This window comes from Lithobates pipiens, unplaced genomic scaffold (genome assembly GCF_037356315.1).
Source record: "Lithobates pipiens isolate NorthernLeopardFrog02 unplaced genomic scaffold, aLitPip1_a1.2 Scaffold_27, whole genome shotgun sequence".
In the NCBI taxonomy this organism is placed as follows: domain Eukaryota; kingdom Metazoa; phylum Chordata; class Amphibia; order Anura; family Ranidae; genus Lithobates; species Lithobates pipiens.
The window spans coordinates 130,240,163-130,259,648 of NW_027507788.1; the positions used below are offsets into that span (position 1 = coordinate 130,240,163).

At 39.7% G+C, this 19,486-nt stretch overlaps 1 protein-coding gene across 5 annotated transcripts in view; it reads left to right on the top strand.

Annotated features, from left to right (window-relative positions):
- LMTK3 (lemur tyrosine kinase 3) overlaps positions 1 to 19,486 on the top strand; it is a 165,292-nt gene that overhangs the window by 93,228 nt on the left and 52,578 nt on the right. For all 5 annotated transcript variants that reach the window (XR_013263215.1, XM_077457440.1, XM_077457443.1 and 2 more), the window contains exon 7: positions 15,389 to 15,476. Coding sequence is in view for 4 of the 5 variants with exons in the window: in XM_077457440.1 (XP_077313566.1) it covers positions 15,389 to 15,476 (88 nt within the window). In the remaining variant the exon portion in view is untranslated. The remainder of the gene's footprint in view (positions 1 to 15,388; positions 15,477 to 19,486) is intronic.

Below are 19,486 nucleotides of genomic sequence, written 5' to 3' on the forward strand. Positions count from 1 at the left end.
CCCCCATTACTCTGCAGTAACCCCCATTACTCTGCAGTACCCCCCAATACTCTGCAGTACCCCCAATACTCTACAGTACCCTGCCATTACTCTGTAGTACCCCCCAATACTCTGCAGTACCCTGCTATTACTCTGTAGTACCCCGCCAATACCCCGCCAATACTCTGTAATACCCTGCCATAAATTGCCATACCCAGCCATACTCAGAGATACCCAGCCATACTCGGTGATACCCTGAAATACCCAGCCATAGACGCCCCCCACCCCTCACCGCCCTCCGGTGCTTCTACCAACTCGCCAGTACGATCAAAGCCAGAATCTTTTTTTTATTTTTTATTTCAGGCTTCCCAGCCTAGAGGTGAGATGTGGGGTCATATTGACCCCCCAGATTTCACTGTAAAGAGGACCTGTCACCCCATATTCCTATTACAAGGGATGTTTACATTTCTTGTAATAGGCATAAAAGTGATCAAAAATATATTTTTGGGGAAAAAAATGTCAAACTAAAATAAATAAAGTAAAATGAACAATAAAAAAATAAAATAAAAATTAAAGCGCCCATGTCCCCATGTGCTCGCATGTGCCACACATGTGAGGTATCGCCGAGAATGTTAGAGCGAGAGCAATAATTCTAGTCCTAGACCTCCTCTGCAACTCAAAACATGTAACCAGTAAAAAAAATATTAAAGCGTAGCCTATGGGGATTTTTTAAGTAGCGACGTTTGGCGCCATTCCACGGGCATGTGCAATTTTGAAGAGTGACATGTTTGATATCTATTTACTCAGCATAACTTCATCTTTCACTTTATGCAAACATTGGGCTAACAAGTGGTTAATAATAGAGCTTGCAGTCAGTAGTGTTAGGAGATAGTGCGTGCTGTCTGCGTGCTCTGTACCCAGTACATACCGCTATAATATAGGGCAGGCCCCTACTTTCAAACATCCAACTTACAAACATCTCCTACTTGCAAACGCAAGGAGACAGCAGCAAGTGAGATGAAAAAAGATGGACGACAAAACAAATTATACAGGGCTGATAACCCTTCCCTATGTTTTCCAAAAAGCTTAAAGATAGTTTTTTTGACTGGAGCTACACTTTAAAAATGTACCGGTTGAAAATGACAAACAGATTCAACTTAACACAACAAACCTACACAGTCCCTGTCTTGTTTGCACCGCCTGTATACTGCTGTTCTGAGTATATAGGGCCTGGGGGCCACACGCATTTCCTTTTTTTAATATGGGTACGGGGTTCCCCTTAATATGCGTACAAGACCCAAATAGGCTGGTAATGGGCAGGGAGGGCTACCAATGCCATGTTTCTCAATGATTTTCAACCATATTGCAGGAACCAGATATAACATTAAAACCGCAAGCAGTTTTAAATGGTGTTATTTCCGTTTAATGTCATTTTGTGCAGGGACTGTTCTAAACACGGGAAACACGTGGCACTTCACAGGCATACTACAGACACCCCCCAGGCACCATATTTAAAGGAATATTTCACTTTTTTTTTTCACTTTAATCGTCATTAAAATCAGTGTTCCCGCCAAAACGGCAGTTTTTAAAACTTTTTTTTTGCAGTGACCCATGTCCCCTGAGGCAGGAGGCAGGTCCCCAAACCCTTTTTAGGACACTATCTTGCATATTAGCCGTTAAAATTAGCACTTTCCAATTCGAACGTTCGAGTCCCATAGACTTCAATGGGGTTCTAACGTTCGTACCGAACGCGGGGGTCGTTCGCAAGTTCTGGTGCGAACCGAACCGGGGGGTGTTCGGCTCATCCCTAGGCACTAATATGCAGCAGTGATGGGCACTGATGAAAAGGGGGAAAGGGGCAGAGGACGCAGATTCCCTGGGCCCTTTCTCTGCAGCCTCAGCTGCACTAAAGATAAATGCACAGCAGACAGGGGCTCCTGTTCATTCATAAACTGAAGCATCGTAAACACAGTTTACTATGTTCAGTTATGAATGGACAGAGTCACACTGCATTTGCAGTGTTCTTAAAAGAAAGAATGCAGGGTCTGCATCCATTTAGAAGCATCTAACCGCTTTGGAGTATCTTACCAAAAGCAATTTAAAAAAAAATGTTTGCAGAGGATGCCTAAAATCTGACTTGTATCTTAGTGCAGACTTCTGGGAAAATGAATGAACCAATCACACAAGCAGAAAATTATATTTTTGGGGGTGTTCTGTAAGATATAAGATCTCACTGGCAGGGACAGGTATGCAGTCTTGGAAGGCAACAATAAGTATTTATATTATTTATTTTAAATTTTTAGAGGTACTGTACTTATATAGCACTGGCAACATACAGTATCTCACAAAAGTGGGTATGCCCCTCACATTTTTGTAGATATCTTATTATATCTTTTCATGTGACAACACTGAAGAAATTACACTTTGCTACAATATAAATTTGCTGTCCCCCCAAAATAACTCAACACACAGCCATTAATGTCTAAACCACTGGCAACAAAAGTGAGTACACCCTTAAGTGAAAATGTCCAAATTGGGCCTAATTAGCCATTTTCTCTCCTTGGCGTCATGAGACTTGTTAGTGTTACAATGTCTCAGGTGTGATCGGGAGCAGGTGTGTTAAATTTGATGTTATCGGTCTCTCTCTCTCTCATACTGGTCACTGGAGGTTCAACATGACACCTCATGGCAAAGAACTCTCTGATGATCTGAAAAAAAGAATTGTTGCTCTACATAAAGATGGCCTAGGCTATAAGAAGATTGCCAAGAACCTGAAACTGAGCTGCAGCCTGGTGGCTCACAGTCAAGCATGGTGGTGGGAGTGTCATGGTCTGGGACATTCATAAGTGCTGCCGGCACTGGGAAGCTACAGTTCATTGAGGAAACCATGAATGCCAACATGTACTGTGACATACTGAAGCAGAGCATGATCCCCTCCCTTTGGAGACTGGGCCACAGGGCAGTATTCCAACATAATGACCTCAAACACACCTCCAAGATGACCACTGCCTTGCTAAAGAAGCTAAGGGTAAAACTGATGGGCTGGTCAAGCATCTCTCCAGAACTAAATCCTATTGAGCATCTGTGGGACATCCTCAAACAGAAGGTGGAGGAACGCAAGGTCACTAAAATCCACCAGCTCCGTGATGTCGTCATGGAGGAGTGGAAGAGAACTCCAGTGGCAACCTGTGAAGCTCTGGTGAACTCCATGCACAAGAGGGTTAAGGCGGTGCTGGAAAATAATGGTAGCCACACAAAATATTGAAACTTTGGGCCCAATTTGGACATTTTCACTTTGGGGGGGTCACATTTGTTGCCAGCAATTTAGACATTAATGGCTGTGTGTTGAGATATTTTGAGAGGACAGAAAGTTTACACTGTATACAAGCTGTACACTCACTACTTTACATTGTAGCAAAGTGTCATTTCTTCAGTGTTGTCACATGAAAAGATATAATAAAATATTTACAAAAATGTGAGGGGTGAACTCACTTTTGTGAGATACTGTAAGCACTGCTTTACATATATATTGCGCATTCACATCAGTCCCTGCCCTCAAGAAGCTTATAGTCTAAGGTCCCTAACTTACATTTATACATACACATACTAGGGCCAATTTAGACAGGAGCCAGGTAACCTACCAGCATGTCTTTGGAGTGTACAAAAAAATTCAGCTACAAATTTATAAAGCTGATAATATCTCCAACAAATGTTTAATATTTTCACTAAAATAAAAATAATCCAGCACAATCTATATTCAGAGATTCATAGAGTCACCCAGTGCCTCTATGAATCTGTACACCAATCTGCACACCAATATTTGTACTAACTACCTGGAGCATGTTTCACCCTAAATATGGGTATTAAGTATAACATGCTCCAAAAGGTGATCCTATCCTTTAGGAAAAGAAGGCCCTTTCGTAAATGTGGCTGTATGTCTTCTGTTTTTAAAGTGCATGTAAACTCTAATAATGAATTTCTGCTATTTGCTTCTATTTGTTAAACTGCAAATTGCAAAATGCAACTCCATATACCCTTCGTTTCACTATACTATTTCTGCTAAATATCTAATTGGAAGAATTTTGACATATCTGTTTGATAAGTGCAAAAAAATTATTGGTCTTGTCAGAAATTTGGAGTTCTCCTGTGTCCCTAGCTCTTTTCCTGTGTTGTCTCAAATTATTTTGTTCTCAGACTATATTGCCCTCATTGTTCTTATCTTGGACTACAAGTCAGTTAGTCATTATGCTGTGGATAAGAAGACAGTGGGTGTGGGTGAGTCGTTTAGCAATGGATGGGGCTAACAGTACTCATCCACAAACATTTTATGAGTGTTTAGCTCACAATAGGGCACTAAGAGCTGGTTAATAATGGGAAAATCTGCATATATTGCAGAGCTTTATTGCATGTGTTTATTTATTTATTTATTTATTTTGCCTTGACATATGTCTTATTGGAATTGATGTCATCAGGTGACATGAAAGCAAAGTATATACGCTAGGGTAAGAAGGGTTTGTTTCCTCCATCAACTGCTCTACTTGTTCTGTCTTCATTTGTACAGATAGGCAAAGGGACAAAACATCCAGGTTTTGGATGAACTTGAACTACTCTGAAGCCATAAAAAGTGTATTTTTGCCAATTTAAGATTAATTTACATTCCTATAAAATGTTATTCAATTTTTAAGGCAATCCATGCACAAACTCAAACGCTAATCAGTGGTGTTCCAACTCATAATGAGTGACCTAGATCTTTTCCGGCAGACTTGTTTTGCTCAGGAGTAGGTGAAAATATTGAAAGAACAGGAAAAATAACATTTATTTTATGTAATCATGGCAGTCATTTAATTGGCCAGTTAACAATTGAGTTTCCTGACCTGTGCCACAGTATGTAACTATACCAGTTTGTTCATGAGAGTAATGCAAAGAGCTGTGATTATGTGCATAGTGCTCTCCCCCAATGGGGGTGCTGAGAATGTGCCCAGGTTTCACTTGGTAGTACAGAGGCTACCTGCTACAGTCACAGTTCCAAGCACACCAACAACACAGGCTCACAGCCTAGGGGGTGTCTTTTTGTGGATTTTATTTGCAGAAACTTGAACAGGAGGGGGGGTTAAGGGTTCAGGATACTCCAAAGATGAATGGTAGAACAATCTTAAAAAATCTTTTTGAAACAGCCTTGACTGGAGGTAAAAGGGAATGGCCAGTATCTCTAGTTCTCTGTAATGGCAGAGCCATTCCATCCAGTAACCTCTGGCTGTCAGATCCCTCTAACACATGCACACCTGAGAGTCCAAAACTACGTCTTACTTACAATGTCCTAGGACAGCTGTCTGCCTTCCAGCTTCCATGAGACACTGTTCAATATGGGAGACGAAGATTCTTCTCCAGACTGGACTCCAAGATGATGCCCTCCAGCAAAAATCCTTTTAGCATAAGTTCTCCAGTCAAATGGATGGATTGAGCCAGCAACACTGTAGTCCATACAACAATTTATTGGTGACTGGTTACAAAGGAGTAACAATAAAACAAAGAATGTGACAACAAAACAAAGAATCTGACATGCATCAGTTTTTTGTTTTGTTTTGTCACTCCTTTGTAACCAGTCACCAATAAATAGTTATATGGACTGCAGTGTTGTCGGCTCAATCCATGAATTTTTCCTGTTTTGGTGTGTAGGGATGCACTGAGCCCAGGCACCTGTGTGTGGAATTTGCAATCAGATTGGGAGTTCCTTGTCCTGTACGCTGCTCCTCTCAGACTTCACTTAAGTTCTCCAGTCCCTCAGCCCAACACCTGCTAAGGAAAACACAATTCCGGTACACAGGCTGCATCCCAGGGGCCACAGCCACAGCCCCAGGACAAAGACACTTTGAATTGGACTCCCAAACATTTATCAGATTTTCAGCCACCCTCTGGACACCCCCTCCTCAGGGATGAGTTGGGTTCTAATAAATATTCATAAATCAGTAGTTGGTCCTCCCATTCTATGTTCTGGAAGCTTCTTCCAGAGGCAGAAATGAACAATCAATCACTCACCTTAGGAAAACCTGAACAGACCAAAAAACAGATCACCACTCCACTAAGTAGAGTGAAGCCAAAAACTAAATTTAGCCTTTAGCCTGACTAGGGCAGTGGAATACATTCCCTTTGAAGTGTAGATAATTTGCTGTTGTTCCCCCTGAAAAAGAACAAAAGCAACAGACAATATACACATCACAATCCTAGATTTGAAGCATCATCTCCGCAAAGATGATCCTCCAATGCATCAATGGTGTCTAACCATCATATAACCCTAAGGTATAAAGTTTAATGATAATCTCCGCTGCCCAGAACAGAAACATCTTATCTAAACTAAATAATGACAATCATCTAAGTAAAGTCAATCTCAGTAAAGAAAACAACTCAGTCCACAGAAACATTGCAGAGAAAGAGAGGGTATTTTCTCTCCTTTTTTTTCTTACTGGCTCTGTATACCAAAACTCAATAGGCTTTAGCTTATGTGCACCACCTTGAAGTATTGTTTTGGCTTGGTAGCAGCAAAGTCCAACAAGCTCCAATGTTCTTAGCCACAATGTTTTGACTAGGCTCCTTTCTGGAAGAAAACAAACATTGTGAAAAAATTGAAAAAATAAAATGCAAGCCACAGCTTTACTGTACAGGCAAGTCAGTAACAAGGGCAGAGGGCCCCCTCTGCAGATCTAGCATAATGAGAGCACAACATGGCCCATCATTTACAAGTTTTCCCCTGCTTAAGGCAACAGTTCAGTTCTTAAACTTGAATTTTAATGATGACCACCAAACTGTAATAATAGCCAGTTAGAGCATGAACAACAGGAGGATGGGCAAAAAACAATAAAAAAACAAAGAAAAATAAAGAAAAAAACAATTTATCTGTAAAAATCCAGGTCATGGACTTGCATCATCTTCCTGTCAGGGCCCCAAATGTTAATAGAACACTCCTGATCCCTGTGTCCAGCCTTTTTAACAACAAATTTGTTTGTGTAGATCAGTGGTCTCAAACTGGTGGCCCTCCAGCTGTTGTGGAACTACAAGTCCCATCATTCCTCTGCCCCAGGGAGTCATGCTTGTAACTGTCAGCCTTGCAATGCCTCATGGGACTTGTAGTTTTGAAACAGCTGGAGTGCCGCCAGTTTAAGACCCCTGGTGTAGCTGAACCTCCCCAGCTGTCTCTGACATTTAGGAACTTCTGTCAGAATACAGGGGGGTTCTGATTTCTTCGGGGGTTTTGGGACACTGAGGTATTTCCATAATTCCTTGTCACACCAACCCTGTCTCAATTTCCTCCATCAGTTCTCTGGGAATATTAAGGAATTGGAAGCCATAATCCAAAGCCCCCACCTTTTGCATGATTCTCTGCATCCCTGAGAACCAGCTCCTTCATGTTCCTATTCCCTGATGGAACAGAAGGATTTGCAGCCTTTCTGGTCAGTTCCCTGTGCACTTTACTCTGGGCCAGAGCTTTAGCAAAGGTGAGTAGAGAGACAAGACCTGAGTAGTGTGCTTTCTTTCTTTGCATCATATTCTTTGGCAACCCTGGATAAGTTCCTTCATCGCTGGTTTCCCTAGCAGGCTCACTTTCCTCTGTTGCCACCTTTGGCTTCTCTCTGACACAGCTCACAGGTATTACAGCAGTCACCAGCTTCTTCAGTACAGTCACTGACACAGAAAACTCCTGTGCCTCCATGCAAAAGCCTGTGCTCCAATCCATGCTAAAGACACCTGGTGGCAAATTGCTGGGTAGTAGAAGCGCTTCCCCACAGTGCTCACATTGGCTCCAGGCCCTGATTATTCTTTGGATGAGTACGAAGTTAGGATCCTACTCACAACTTTGTTAGCGAAACAAGAAACAAACACCAGGCTAATTCATTTAAAGCAAAGCAAATATATTAGAAAAAAGCTGGTATTCAAATAGTCTGCCCCTATTCAAATGCCACCCTCTGCGCCTAGGACCAAAAAGTGTTATTTTACCTCCACTCGAGCTGCAACTTTAAAATCTTACAGAATGTAGCTGATATTTTAACCTTTAAATATAATATAATATAATATAATTTAATATAATATAATATATAAGGAAAATATTGTGGTGCTTATATCATAAATATAAATACTTATTCAATGTGAATTCAAACAAATATATATATATATATATATATATATAAAAACATATACAACTAAAATTATCCACCCTGTGACAAGTGAACATAAATTGTGCCAAAGCATAATGTAAATTGATGCAAAAAAAATATAAAAAATATATATTTAAAAAAAAGTGTCCAAAAAAAGTCCTTATAAAGTAGTGTCTTCTTATTCCATCCACCACACCAGACAGTGATAAGTGACTCCTCTCCCTTAAGAAAAACACACTTACCGACTTCCACTGCCTATACTTTGGTATCAGGCTATAAGCGCTTTAAAACCACCCAAATGGTGAAACGATACTCCAGTAATCCACTGTGTATATTCAGATCACTCCGCATGTACAATAATAAAGGTGCTCCAATAGTGTAAAACAGTATGAACCACTTTATTGCACACACAAAAACTTCACAAAAACTTCAACCTTTACACTCATATTCTGAAAATGCAAAAAAAAGCAAAGCCAGCAAAACTATACAAAGGCACAGCAAACTTCTCATCTGAATAGCACAATATTGGGCTGCGGTCACGGCGGACCCGAGGTGTGCAAGCGTATCTCTTGAATTTCTCACCCCCTCCTCAGCGTCCTGGACACAGTCACGTATAACCACTTCCTAGTTCAGCTTCAAGTCAGTGTATGACGAAACATGTCGGGATGTGGCTGTATGGCAATCATCACCAGTGACGTGTGACGCTTGAAGCCGAACTAGGCAGTGGTGATACGAGACTGTGTCCAGGATGCTGAGGAGGGGGTGAGAAATTCAAGAGATACGCTTGCACACCTCGGGTCTGCCGTGACCGCAGCCCAATATTGTGCTATTCAGTTGAGAAGTTTGCTGTGCCTTTGTATAGTTTTGCTGGCTTTGCAATTTTTAGAATGTGAGTGTAAAGGTTGAAGTTTTTGTGTGTGCAATAAATTGGTTTATACTGTTTTACACTATTGGAGCACCTTTATTATTTTACATGCGGAGTGATCTGAATATACACAGTGGATTACTGGAGTATTGTTTCACCATTTGGGTGGTTTTAAAGCGCTTATAGCCTGATACGAAAGTATAGGCAGTGGGAGTCGGTGAGTGTGTTTTTCTTAAGGGAGAGGAGTCACTTATCACTGCCTGGTGTGGCGGATGGAATAAGAAGACACTACATTTATAAGGACTTTTTTTGTTTCAAATTTTCTCTTTATTATTCTTTTTCAAAATTATCCATAATACATTCTGGTACATTTACTACATCATACATAAAAAACTCTCTCAATATATAATACATTTACTAACATATCCCCATACACTCAAAAAATAATAGTAAAAAAAAAAAAAAAAAAAAGGAAACCCCCCCCCCCTCTCTTCTTAACATCTTTCCCTCCTTCCCCCCCTCCCTATCTATCCCCCCTCCCTCTAATATCCCATTTCCCCCCTCCTATCCTCTCTCTCCCCTCCCCCTCCCCCACCCCACATTATAAGTATTCCCTCATTCCACTAGAGGACCTAAACTCTTCCCATTGTTTCCATACAATTGGTAGTTGATTATTTATATATCCTTCTACTCTTATTTGTTTTTCCATAAAGCATATTTCGTTCATTTCACATATCCATTCTCCTATTGTTGGACTCATAGTTTCTTTCCATTTACGTGCTATTATTGTTCTAGCTGCTGTTGTCATATGTTGTATTATCCCCTGTTTCATATTGTGTACTGTATCTGACGTAAGAGAAAATAATGCTATCTTCACGTCTGGAGTCAGTCTTTTTCCAGTCACTTTTTGATATATCTCAAAAATCCTTAACCAGAAATTTTTTACTTTCTTACAACTATACCAAATATGCTCCATTGTCCCTTTTTCTATCCCACATCTCCAGCATTTATCTGTGTTACCTTTATTAATTATTTTTAGTGCCACTGGACTCCAATACCATCTCATTGTTACTTTATAATTTCGTTCTTGATGTTTTAATGCCGTTGTGGTTTTGTGTATTATTCCTAATATTTTTTTCCATTCTTCTTCTACAATTATCTCTCCTAACTCTTCTTCCCACTTTTTTATTCCTATTAAGTCTCTAATATCTCCTGTGGGTAACAGTGATTCGTATATTTTAGATAGTTTATTTTTATGGTTCTGCTCCTTTAATATTATCTGCTCAAATTTAGTTAATGGTCTATTTATTAAATTTATATTGGTTTCAATAAATGTTTCTAGTTGGTGATATTGCAACCAGTGTTTTTTTATTTCTAATCCAAGATCGCTTAAACTAGGCATATTACCATCCACCAGGATCTGGATCAGTCTTATATTCTCCATCTTATTCCATTTCAAATAGCTAACACTTTCCATTGCTGGCTTAAATTCTGGGTTAGATATCAATGGGGACAAGGGTCCAGTCCTGGAGGATAGCTTTCCTTTTTTGAGCACCGCATCCCATATTTTTAAAGTAGCTCTCACAAAAATTGGTAGTTCCTTTTTTTTCTCCCTTAGTTCAGGTCTTATCCATGGCAGGAATTTTAACTGTATACCTGCAATATCCTCTTCCAGCATTACCCATTGTTTATTTTTACTGTCATGTTGCCAATTTATAATTCTAATCAATGATGCCGCTTGCATATATTTTAAAAAATCAGGTAAAGCCAAACCTCCATTTTCTTTTGTTCTAGTTAATGTTTCTCTTTTTATTCGGGAGGTTTTTTTTGTCCATATAAAACTATTTATAGCCTTCCTTAAATCCATCATTATCCTCTTAGATAAAGCAATGGGTAGCGTTTGGAATACATATAAGACCTTTGGTAATAATTCCATTTTTACTATATTTATTCTCCCTAACCATGATTGTGTTATTCTTTCATATTTTTGCAATTGTTTTATTACTTTACGTATAATCACATTATGATTGAGTTCTTGTATCTGCTTCAGATCCTTCGGAATCATGATGCCCAAATATTTAATCATCTCTTTCTGCCATTTAAACGGAAAATCTTTTTGTAAAAGTGATTGCATTTTATCTTCTAGAGTAATATTCATCATTTCAGATTTTTCGTAATTTACCTTAAAGTTACTTAATTCCCCAAATTTATCAAGTTCTTTTATTATATTAGGGATTGTTATAATAGGATTTGTTATATAAAGTAATAAATCATCAGCGTATACTGCCAATTTATACTCCTTATCTCTAATTTTAATCCCTTGTATATCTTTATTTTCCCTTATTGCATTAATTAGATGTTCCATTACTATTATATATAATAAAGGAGATAGGGGGCATCCTTGACGGGTCCCATTTGATACCTTTATAAACTCTGAAAGCATCCCGTTTATTCTTATTTTGGCTCTTGAGTTGGCATATAGTGCCATAATTCTGCCTAACATCCTAGGGCCCAGTCCTATCTGTAATAATGCCTCTTCTAAGAACCGCCATCCCACCCTATCAAAAGCCTTCTCAGCATCTATAGTTAATAAACAGGCTGGGATGGCGGCTCTCTGAGCATATTCCATAAGCGTACATGTCTTTATTATATTATCCCTGGTTTCTCGCCCTTTTATAAACCCTGTTTGATCTAGCTTTATATGTTCCGGCATTCTTGGGGTTAATCTATTAGATATAATTTTTGAATAAAGTCTAATATCGATATTTGTTAATGAAATGGGGCGAAAGTTTTTACTTAATGTATGATCTTTTTCTGGTTTCGGAATAAGTATAATGTGAGCTTCTGTACTCTGTGGTGCAAAGGTTTGCGTTTTAGTTATTGAATTATATGTTTTTTCAAGTAAGGGTATAATTAGATTTTGAAATACTTTATAAAACCTTGCTGTATAGCCGTCTGGTCCTGGGCTCTTTCCCAGGGCCATTTCGGCTATTGCCTGTTGTATCTCTTCCCTTGAGATTTTTTCTTCCATTTCCTCAATTGCTTCTCTAGAGAATCTGGGCAAGGCTGTCTCGTTAACATATTTTCGAATCTCTTCCCCCCTTTAAGGACTTTTTTTGGACACTTTTTTTTAAATATATATTTTTTATATATTTTTTTTGCATCAATTTACATTTTGCTTTGGCACAATTTATGTTCACTTGTCACAGGGTGGATAATTTTAGTTGTATATGTTATATATATATATATTTGTTTGAATTCACATTGAATAAGTATTTATATTTATGATATAAGCACCACTATATTTTCCTTATATATTATATTATATTATATTATATTATATTTAGAGGTTAAAATATCAGCTACATTCTGTAAGATTTTAAAGTGGCAGCTCGAGTGGAGGTAAAATAACACTTTTTGTATTTTTATATATATAAGTTATATATAAAAGCTATATATGTTTTTATATATATTTTTTTGGATCAATTTACATTTTGCTTTGGCACAATTAATGTTCACTTATGTCAAAGGGTGGATAATTTTAGTTGTATATGTTTTATATATATATATATATTTGAATTCACATTGAATAAGTATTTATATTTATGATATAAGCGCCACTATATTTTCCTTATATATTATATTATATTATATTTAGAGGTTAAACCAAATATATTGTCACAAGGCAACGTAAATGGCAATGTGCCAATATTAGTGAGCAAGTAGAGAAACTGCATGCAGTAAACTGACTGACCTAGGACTAGGTGATAGCCTATTAATTTAGTCTAAATCACTGTATTAATAAGGCAGTATTAGCTAAGCAATAACAACATCAGTATTAAATGTTAGCAGGCAAGCAGTATAAACAGTCAGTGAATAAGATCAAAAGTAAAAAAAAATCCACTGTAGCTACTCTACACTCAATAGTCAATAGCACTCTGTGCCTGTTTCCCTAATGAATTTAGTTTTTATTTCTCCCGAGAGGGATACTTTTGGGAGGCAGTTGTAAAGGATCTAGATGAAAAGAAAAAAGGCGCCTCTAAGTGCAGAATTAAAATTTTTAATATCCCCAAACAAAATTAAAAACACTTACAGAATCAAGGATAGGATTCTTCAAGGAACCAATCAGTAGTTCCGAAACACGTCCCATTTTGATGACATATTTCCTGTTTGCGGTCCATGCTAACGCCATTTCCAGGATTCATGCTCCACGCTGACTCAGACAGCGCGATTGCTTCACCAGAGCCTGGGGTGTTCACCTGCTGGTTATCCTGGGACCTTCTGCTGCTGCATATCATTACCCCTGGAAAGCTGTGATACACTGGGACCTCCTGATGCTTGATCACCTGCTTCAAACATTCATGTTATGCCTCTTCTTATCCTCGATTCTGTAAGTGTTTTTAATCTTGTTTGGGGATATTAAAAATTTTAATTCTGCACTTAGAGGCGCCTTTTTTCTTTCATCTGTTTTCTATTAGAGATTGCTTCCCTCTTTGAGTGCAGCCCTAAGTGTTTGAAGACCACTTCATCCGTCCAATAAAGACACTATCTGCCTGGTCGTGACATTCTGAGCGCCCTTGACATACGTTTTATCTAGTTGTAAAGGATCTAGCACCTGACCTGCAGACTTCAGCCTGTTAAACGGTGGGGCCCAGTATGTACGGTGGTGCACTTAATTACTGTCCCTTTATGGTTCTGCATGCAATATTTAAGGCTCTTAGTGGAGATTAGTCCCCTGTCCTGATCTGTAAGCAGCATCACACACAGCTGTTGCTTACCAGTCCTGGCAACATATACTAGACCTCCAGTTCCCAGTAGCTCAGTCCCACACTCTGGTCCTTAAGGTATTATTGTAGTCTGTATGTGTGCACAGAGACACAGACGAGCACACCACTTTGGTCCCCAGCAACAAGAGACCCTTTTCTCTCTCTCTATTTCTCTCTCAAAAACCCAGGATACTTGCTCCTCTCTCCTCCTCTTACAGTGTTTTTTGTGGGCATTGTAGTTCACAGCCTCAACCTCTCTCATGGCAAAGTCCCCCAGAGAGACTGCATTTCCCAAAGTACTTAAACCTTGTGGGTAATGCCAGCACTGTGGATCAGGGGTGGGATGGGGATGCGGGGGGGGAGTAGTAACAGGTGAAGAATTATACACAGTCATTACAACAGCAGAGAGAAGCCCAAGCACTTGGTTACATGTGTGAAAGTCAGCAATCCAAAGTAACCATAGGAATGAACTTTGCTCAAATCTGATTAATTCTGCTTTAATCATCATGGGCACTTTGCACAGTGCTCTGTGTTTTATTGAATAAGCCTGCAAACATTAATGAGGCAAATGCAGCATAAAAGTGTATCCGATGTGCTAGAAGAGCCATTGTTCTATACTATGGGTAGTATATTGTTTTAGTGGTTATCACAGTTGAGTTGTAGTGCTGGGATCCAGGGCTCACTTTCTACCAGACATTCGGTGGGCATGGTGTTCATATGTTCTCTCTGTTTATGTGGGTATCCTCCTGGTGGTCTAGTTTTCTCTCACATTCAGAAACATGCTGGTAAGATAATTGCTCCAAAGATAAACAGATGCACTATCTGCTATAAAGTGAAAAATCTAATTTACTAGTTTAAATTCGTGCAAATAGCTGTGAAAAAAAGGTGCTTAAGTGCATAGATATATTTATACATGTACAAATAAAATGAAATAACAGCAAAACAATTCATAACATATTCAATGTATGTACAAATAAAATAAATTAATAGCAAAAAAATGGTCTTAACCTATTCAATGTGCAAACAGATCTACTGTTGCCTTAAATGTTATGAACTTTTTTGCTATTAATTCAATTTATTTATACATGTATACATTTATATATGCACTTGAGCACTTTTTTTTAATGACTATTTGTACAAATTTAAGCTTGTAAATTTGATGTTGCACTTTATATGAGATAGAGCATCTGTTTATCTTTGGAGTAAAATATGTGCTTGAGTATTCATGCACTTAACCGTTTGCAGCTTTCTACACTAAATTGGTTACAATATTTGATTTTGGTATCATTTTAGATTTTTTTTACACTAAACGCAGAGGTTCTATAGCAGTTTTATGGATAATTGGCTTGGAGTTTTCCACCCATCAACATTCAAAAAGAAAAGCAACAGAGTGGTCTAAATAAAAAATAGATGTTTATTAGTTTAAAATCTATTAACTTAAAACAATGCATAAAACTAAATTTGGCTTTAAACTATTTTCCCTTTAAGATAGGCTAGCATATATTTGTGATCTACTGTAATGCTTTATGTACTGTTTTTTTCAACATTTCCGGATTTACAAGAGTATGCCATAAAATATTTTCATATTGTTTTAGAATACATAGAGAGTTGTTTGTTTTTATGTTTTTCAGAAGCCTCCAACATCCAAACATTCTGCAATGCCTGGGGCTGTGCACAGAGACCATACCTTTTCTCCTTATCATGGAGTTCTGTCAGCTGGTAAGCCCAAAGCATAGATGTATTCTAAATGGTTGGAGAGTCAGCGACCATTTGGGAGTTAAACTGTGACTGCATGTTACATGTGGACTCTAATACTTTGACCTTAACTGCTCTCCCTCAAACTCCTCATGCCATTAATAGCCCCCGCTACATATCAGATCAGTAGGTGACCTGAACCATGGTGCCAAGACCTTCAATAGTGTGGGTAGTGCTTCCAAGTATATGGCTTCTCCAGTAGCATCTACAGAGAAAAGGGCACACATGCACTACTTGGTGTAATTCAGGGCACTCATAATTACTAGGTCTGTAGTGGGGACTATTAATGGTATGGGAAGCGCTGGGGGGGGGGGGGGACTGGTATCAACATGTCTGAAACTGTTATATCCTTTAAGTAAAACTGGAAAAGACAAGAAAACCACCAAACCAGCAGCAGTAGCATAAACTGTCTTGCTATTCTCTCTGTAGAATTGCCCCTCCATTGCTACAGTACCTAGAGCTTACTGTAGTTTTTCTACTCCCACATAACGGAGATTAGGCACACACCATCTCTTCCTAATCAAAAGAAAGATATGTTCTGATGTATTCTTTTTTTATGTCACCAGCTGTCTCCCATTGCTTTTGTAATTCAATTTTCAAAAGAGAATTTTATAAATCACAGATGAGATGCATGAGTATATAAAAAGCCTGATTCTATAGTTTATGGATTAATTGGTAACCATCAATATGAATTTTTTCTAACAGTTGACGTATATTCAAATACTGTTTTGAAAAAGCTGTATATTCATTACTCCTATCCTCAGTCATTATACCCCTGAGCTCCTCCTTTCACCAACATCTGCCCCAACCCCAGCCACAGTATTTCTATTGTTGCGCAGAATCTAGCTGGGACAGCCATCAGATAGGACTTCAGGACATGAGCTAGGCTCATGACCATGACTGGCCATGTGTGGTTTCAGGTGAATTCTTTTAACTCGTTGTTTTAGTGCCCCCCTGGCAGGCAATGCAGGCTTACTCAATGCATGGAATCTAAAAGCAGTTAGTCTTCATCAGAGCTCTTGGTAGTGGAGAAGGGTCAGGGATCCTAGTGGTTCTGTTTTATTTGCTGCAAACTGACACCATCATGATCCTCAAGATCACCACACTAAGAGGGTGGCTGGAATGGAGAGGCTACAGTACTGAAGCTGCTCACAGGGCTACAGACAAGAAAGAAGTCAAATCCACGCAGGGTGTGGGAAAGAGACATAGGAGGTAATAGTCAAACAGAGATCCAACCAAGCAGCAAGCAAGAACTTAGTCAGATCCAAACAGCGGTCTGGGCAGGCAGCAAACAAGAGTGTAGTCAGGTCCAAGCAGTGGTCTTGGCAGGCAGCAAGTAGGACAGTAATTAGGTCAATCCGGATTAACAACAAACAGGAAACTGGCAGGCAAGTATTATAGATCTTTAACTATAAGGTTAAAGTTTCTCTGTTCTTGGCACTGGGCTGAAAATCAGAGTCACTAGAGGCTGCCATGCTGACAGCCTAAAGATTTACCGCTGCTCAAGGGATCTAGGCTTCAGAAAAATGACAGCCTACAGCAAGAATATTTTTAACAAGTTGTCATGGGTAAACTTCTGCTTTTAATAATACCATTTTTTTTATTAAAAAAAGACCGGCACTATGGAAGCTGTGTCCAATAAGACAAAACAAGGGCAAGGGACTAGTCACCAGCATTGTCTGAAGGCTCCTTGCATCCCTATTACTGACTTACCATGCATCTTTCTGAGGAACTGGCCATCTGGCCAGGTTAGAAGTGCTGGACTTTGATTCTTCATGTCAGAGCTATACTCTGATGATTGGTGATCTAAATACGGAAACAAAAATATTTATAAGGCAGCAGGAGAGCTGTAGAAAGCACAGATACACAGAATACATGCAGCAGAAGCAGGGAGATCCTTGCACTGTAGGTACTGATTTCTTTCCAGCAAGCCTTCATGAGAACAGTAAGCAGAACATTAGTGTCATCGATAAATATCACTCAAAATCTCAAACCAGATAGAACACCTTTGGTATGAATTAGAGCAGAGATTGCGAGCCAGGCCTTCTCGTCCAACATCCGTGCCTGACCTCTTAAATGTGCTTTTGGAAGAATGGTCAAATATTCCCATAGACACACTCCTAAACCTTGTGGACAGCCTTCTCGGAAGAGTTGAAGCTGCTATAGCAGCAAAGGGTGGTCCAACTCAATATTGAACCCTATGGACTAAGTTCATGTGCGTGTAAAGGTAGGTGTCCCAATACTTTTGGTAGTATAGTGTGGTTGGTGTGCCCTCTTCATTGTGTAACATTCAACATAGCATATAGAATGATAAGGTTAGGACTATATACCATATAGAATGTGGGGGTCAGGATTATGTACATTAGTTGCTTAGTGTGGCCCCTTACGTTGGTGGTCAATGCTTCCTCTTACATTGGCAGTCAACGTTGCTCTGTGCCCTTTATATTGGTGGTCAGTGATACTCCCTACATTAGTAATGCATGCTCCCTCTTATACTGGTGGTTAGTGTTCCCTCTTACCTTAGTGATGTTATTAATGGATTTTTGCTGGAGGGCACTGTCCTGAAGGCCTGGTCTGGGAAAGGATCTTTTATTCCCCTCATTGATGAACTACCTGTGGAAGCTGGGTGGCAGTCAGCTTCTGGGACGTTGTGAGTAAAGTATTTTTATACATGTCTGCAGCTATAGAGATTTGTGCTAGAAGAATGTCCTCCTTTTGATCATTTTGGAGTATCCTGAATCACTGAACCCCTCTTCTGTTTCAAGTTACTCAGCAATAAAATATAAAAAGACATTCTTTAGACAGAGCCTGCATTGTCGGTGTGCATGGAACTGTGATGGAAGCCTCTGTATTAGCAAGGGAGACCTGGAGTAATCTACAGTGTTGGGGGTGAGCGCTTCATTTCATTCTTTTTAAAGGAGAAGTCCAACCTAAGCTCATTTTGTGGGCTTCTCCTATGTGTCACAGGAGGGCAACTCGTTTTGCACTCCTGTGACCTGTTTTCAGCAGAGAGCGGTCTGAAGTCATCCCGACAATGGGAGTCTGGATCCGCCAGGTGCCTAGACTTATGTCCATCTCAGCCTCTCAGAGGGCCACTGAGAGCCTGAGACAGCCGCTCCCCGCCCCTCCACAGCTTAGCGCTCCAGTGAGCGTGGGGGGGGGGGGGGATAGAGCGGAGAGTTACTGATTGACAGTCAGCATCTCTCTGTTTGGGGAGCTGAGAGAACCAAGCCACCAGCGGTGTTCGATCGATCGGTTCTCAGTGCAGATTAACTAAAAGTGCACTGATCAGCACACATGTAGTCTGTTGAGAACTACAGGCCTGCCTGCCGCGGTGACTTGTAGTTTATTAATTCACAGATCTCTGATTTTAAATACGACACCGACTTCAGAACCTCTGCTTGCTTTAACAGGAAGGGACTCAGGGAGTGAAACAGGCAGGTACATCCTAAATATGGGTGTAACATGTTCCTTAAGGTGAACTTATCCTTTAAGTTCCACTTTAAAGAAGATCTTCGCCCGCCACACCATTTTTTTTTTTAGATCTGCTTACCTGGTGGTCTGTTGTGCACATTTAAGATACTCACCCACCCAGAGGATCCAGCATTGTACTGCTGATATCCTCTTATCTTCTTCCTCTGCTCAATCCCGCACTGCCATGTTGCTTGTGACATAATTGAGAGGCCCGATGGTTCTTCCAGGTTCAGCTGCTCCAATGACACGGCACTAGGCATGCCCCCTTCCTCCTTTCGTACTGAAGTGCTATGTCTATTGGGATATGTGACACGCATATCCTAGGAGGGACAGCGAGCACCGTGCAAGTCATTCGCCTAGGCAAATAACATGCATTGGTAGTGGGACTGCACATTTTGATGAACTTCTTCCCATCGGCTGTATGCATATATATGGCCCATCGTTGGGTGGGCTTTAAAGCTGAGAGGCCGCATATATGCACCCCAAATATAAACATTTCT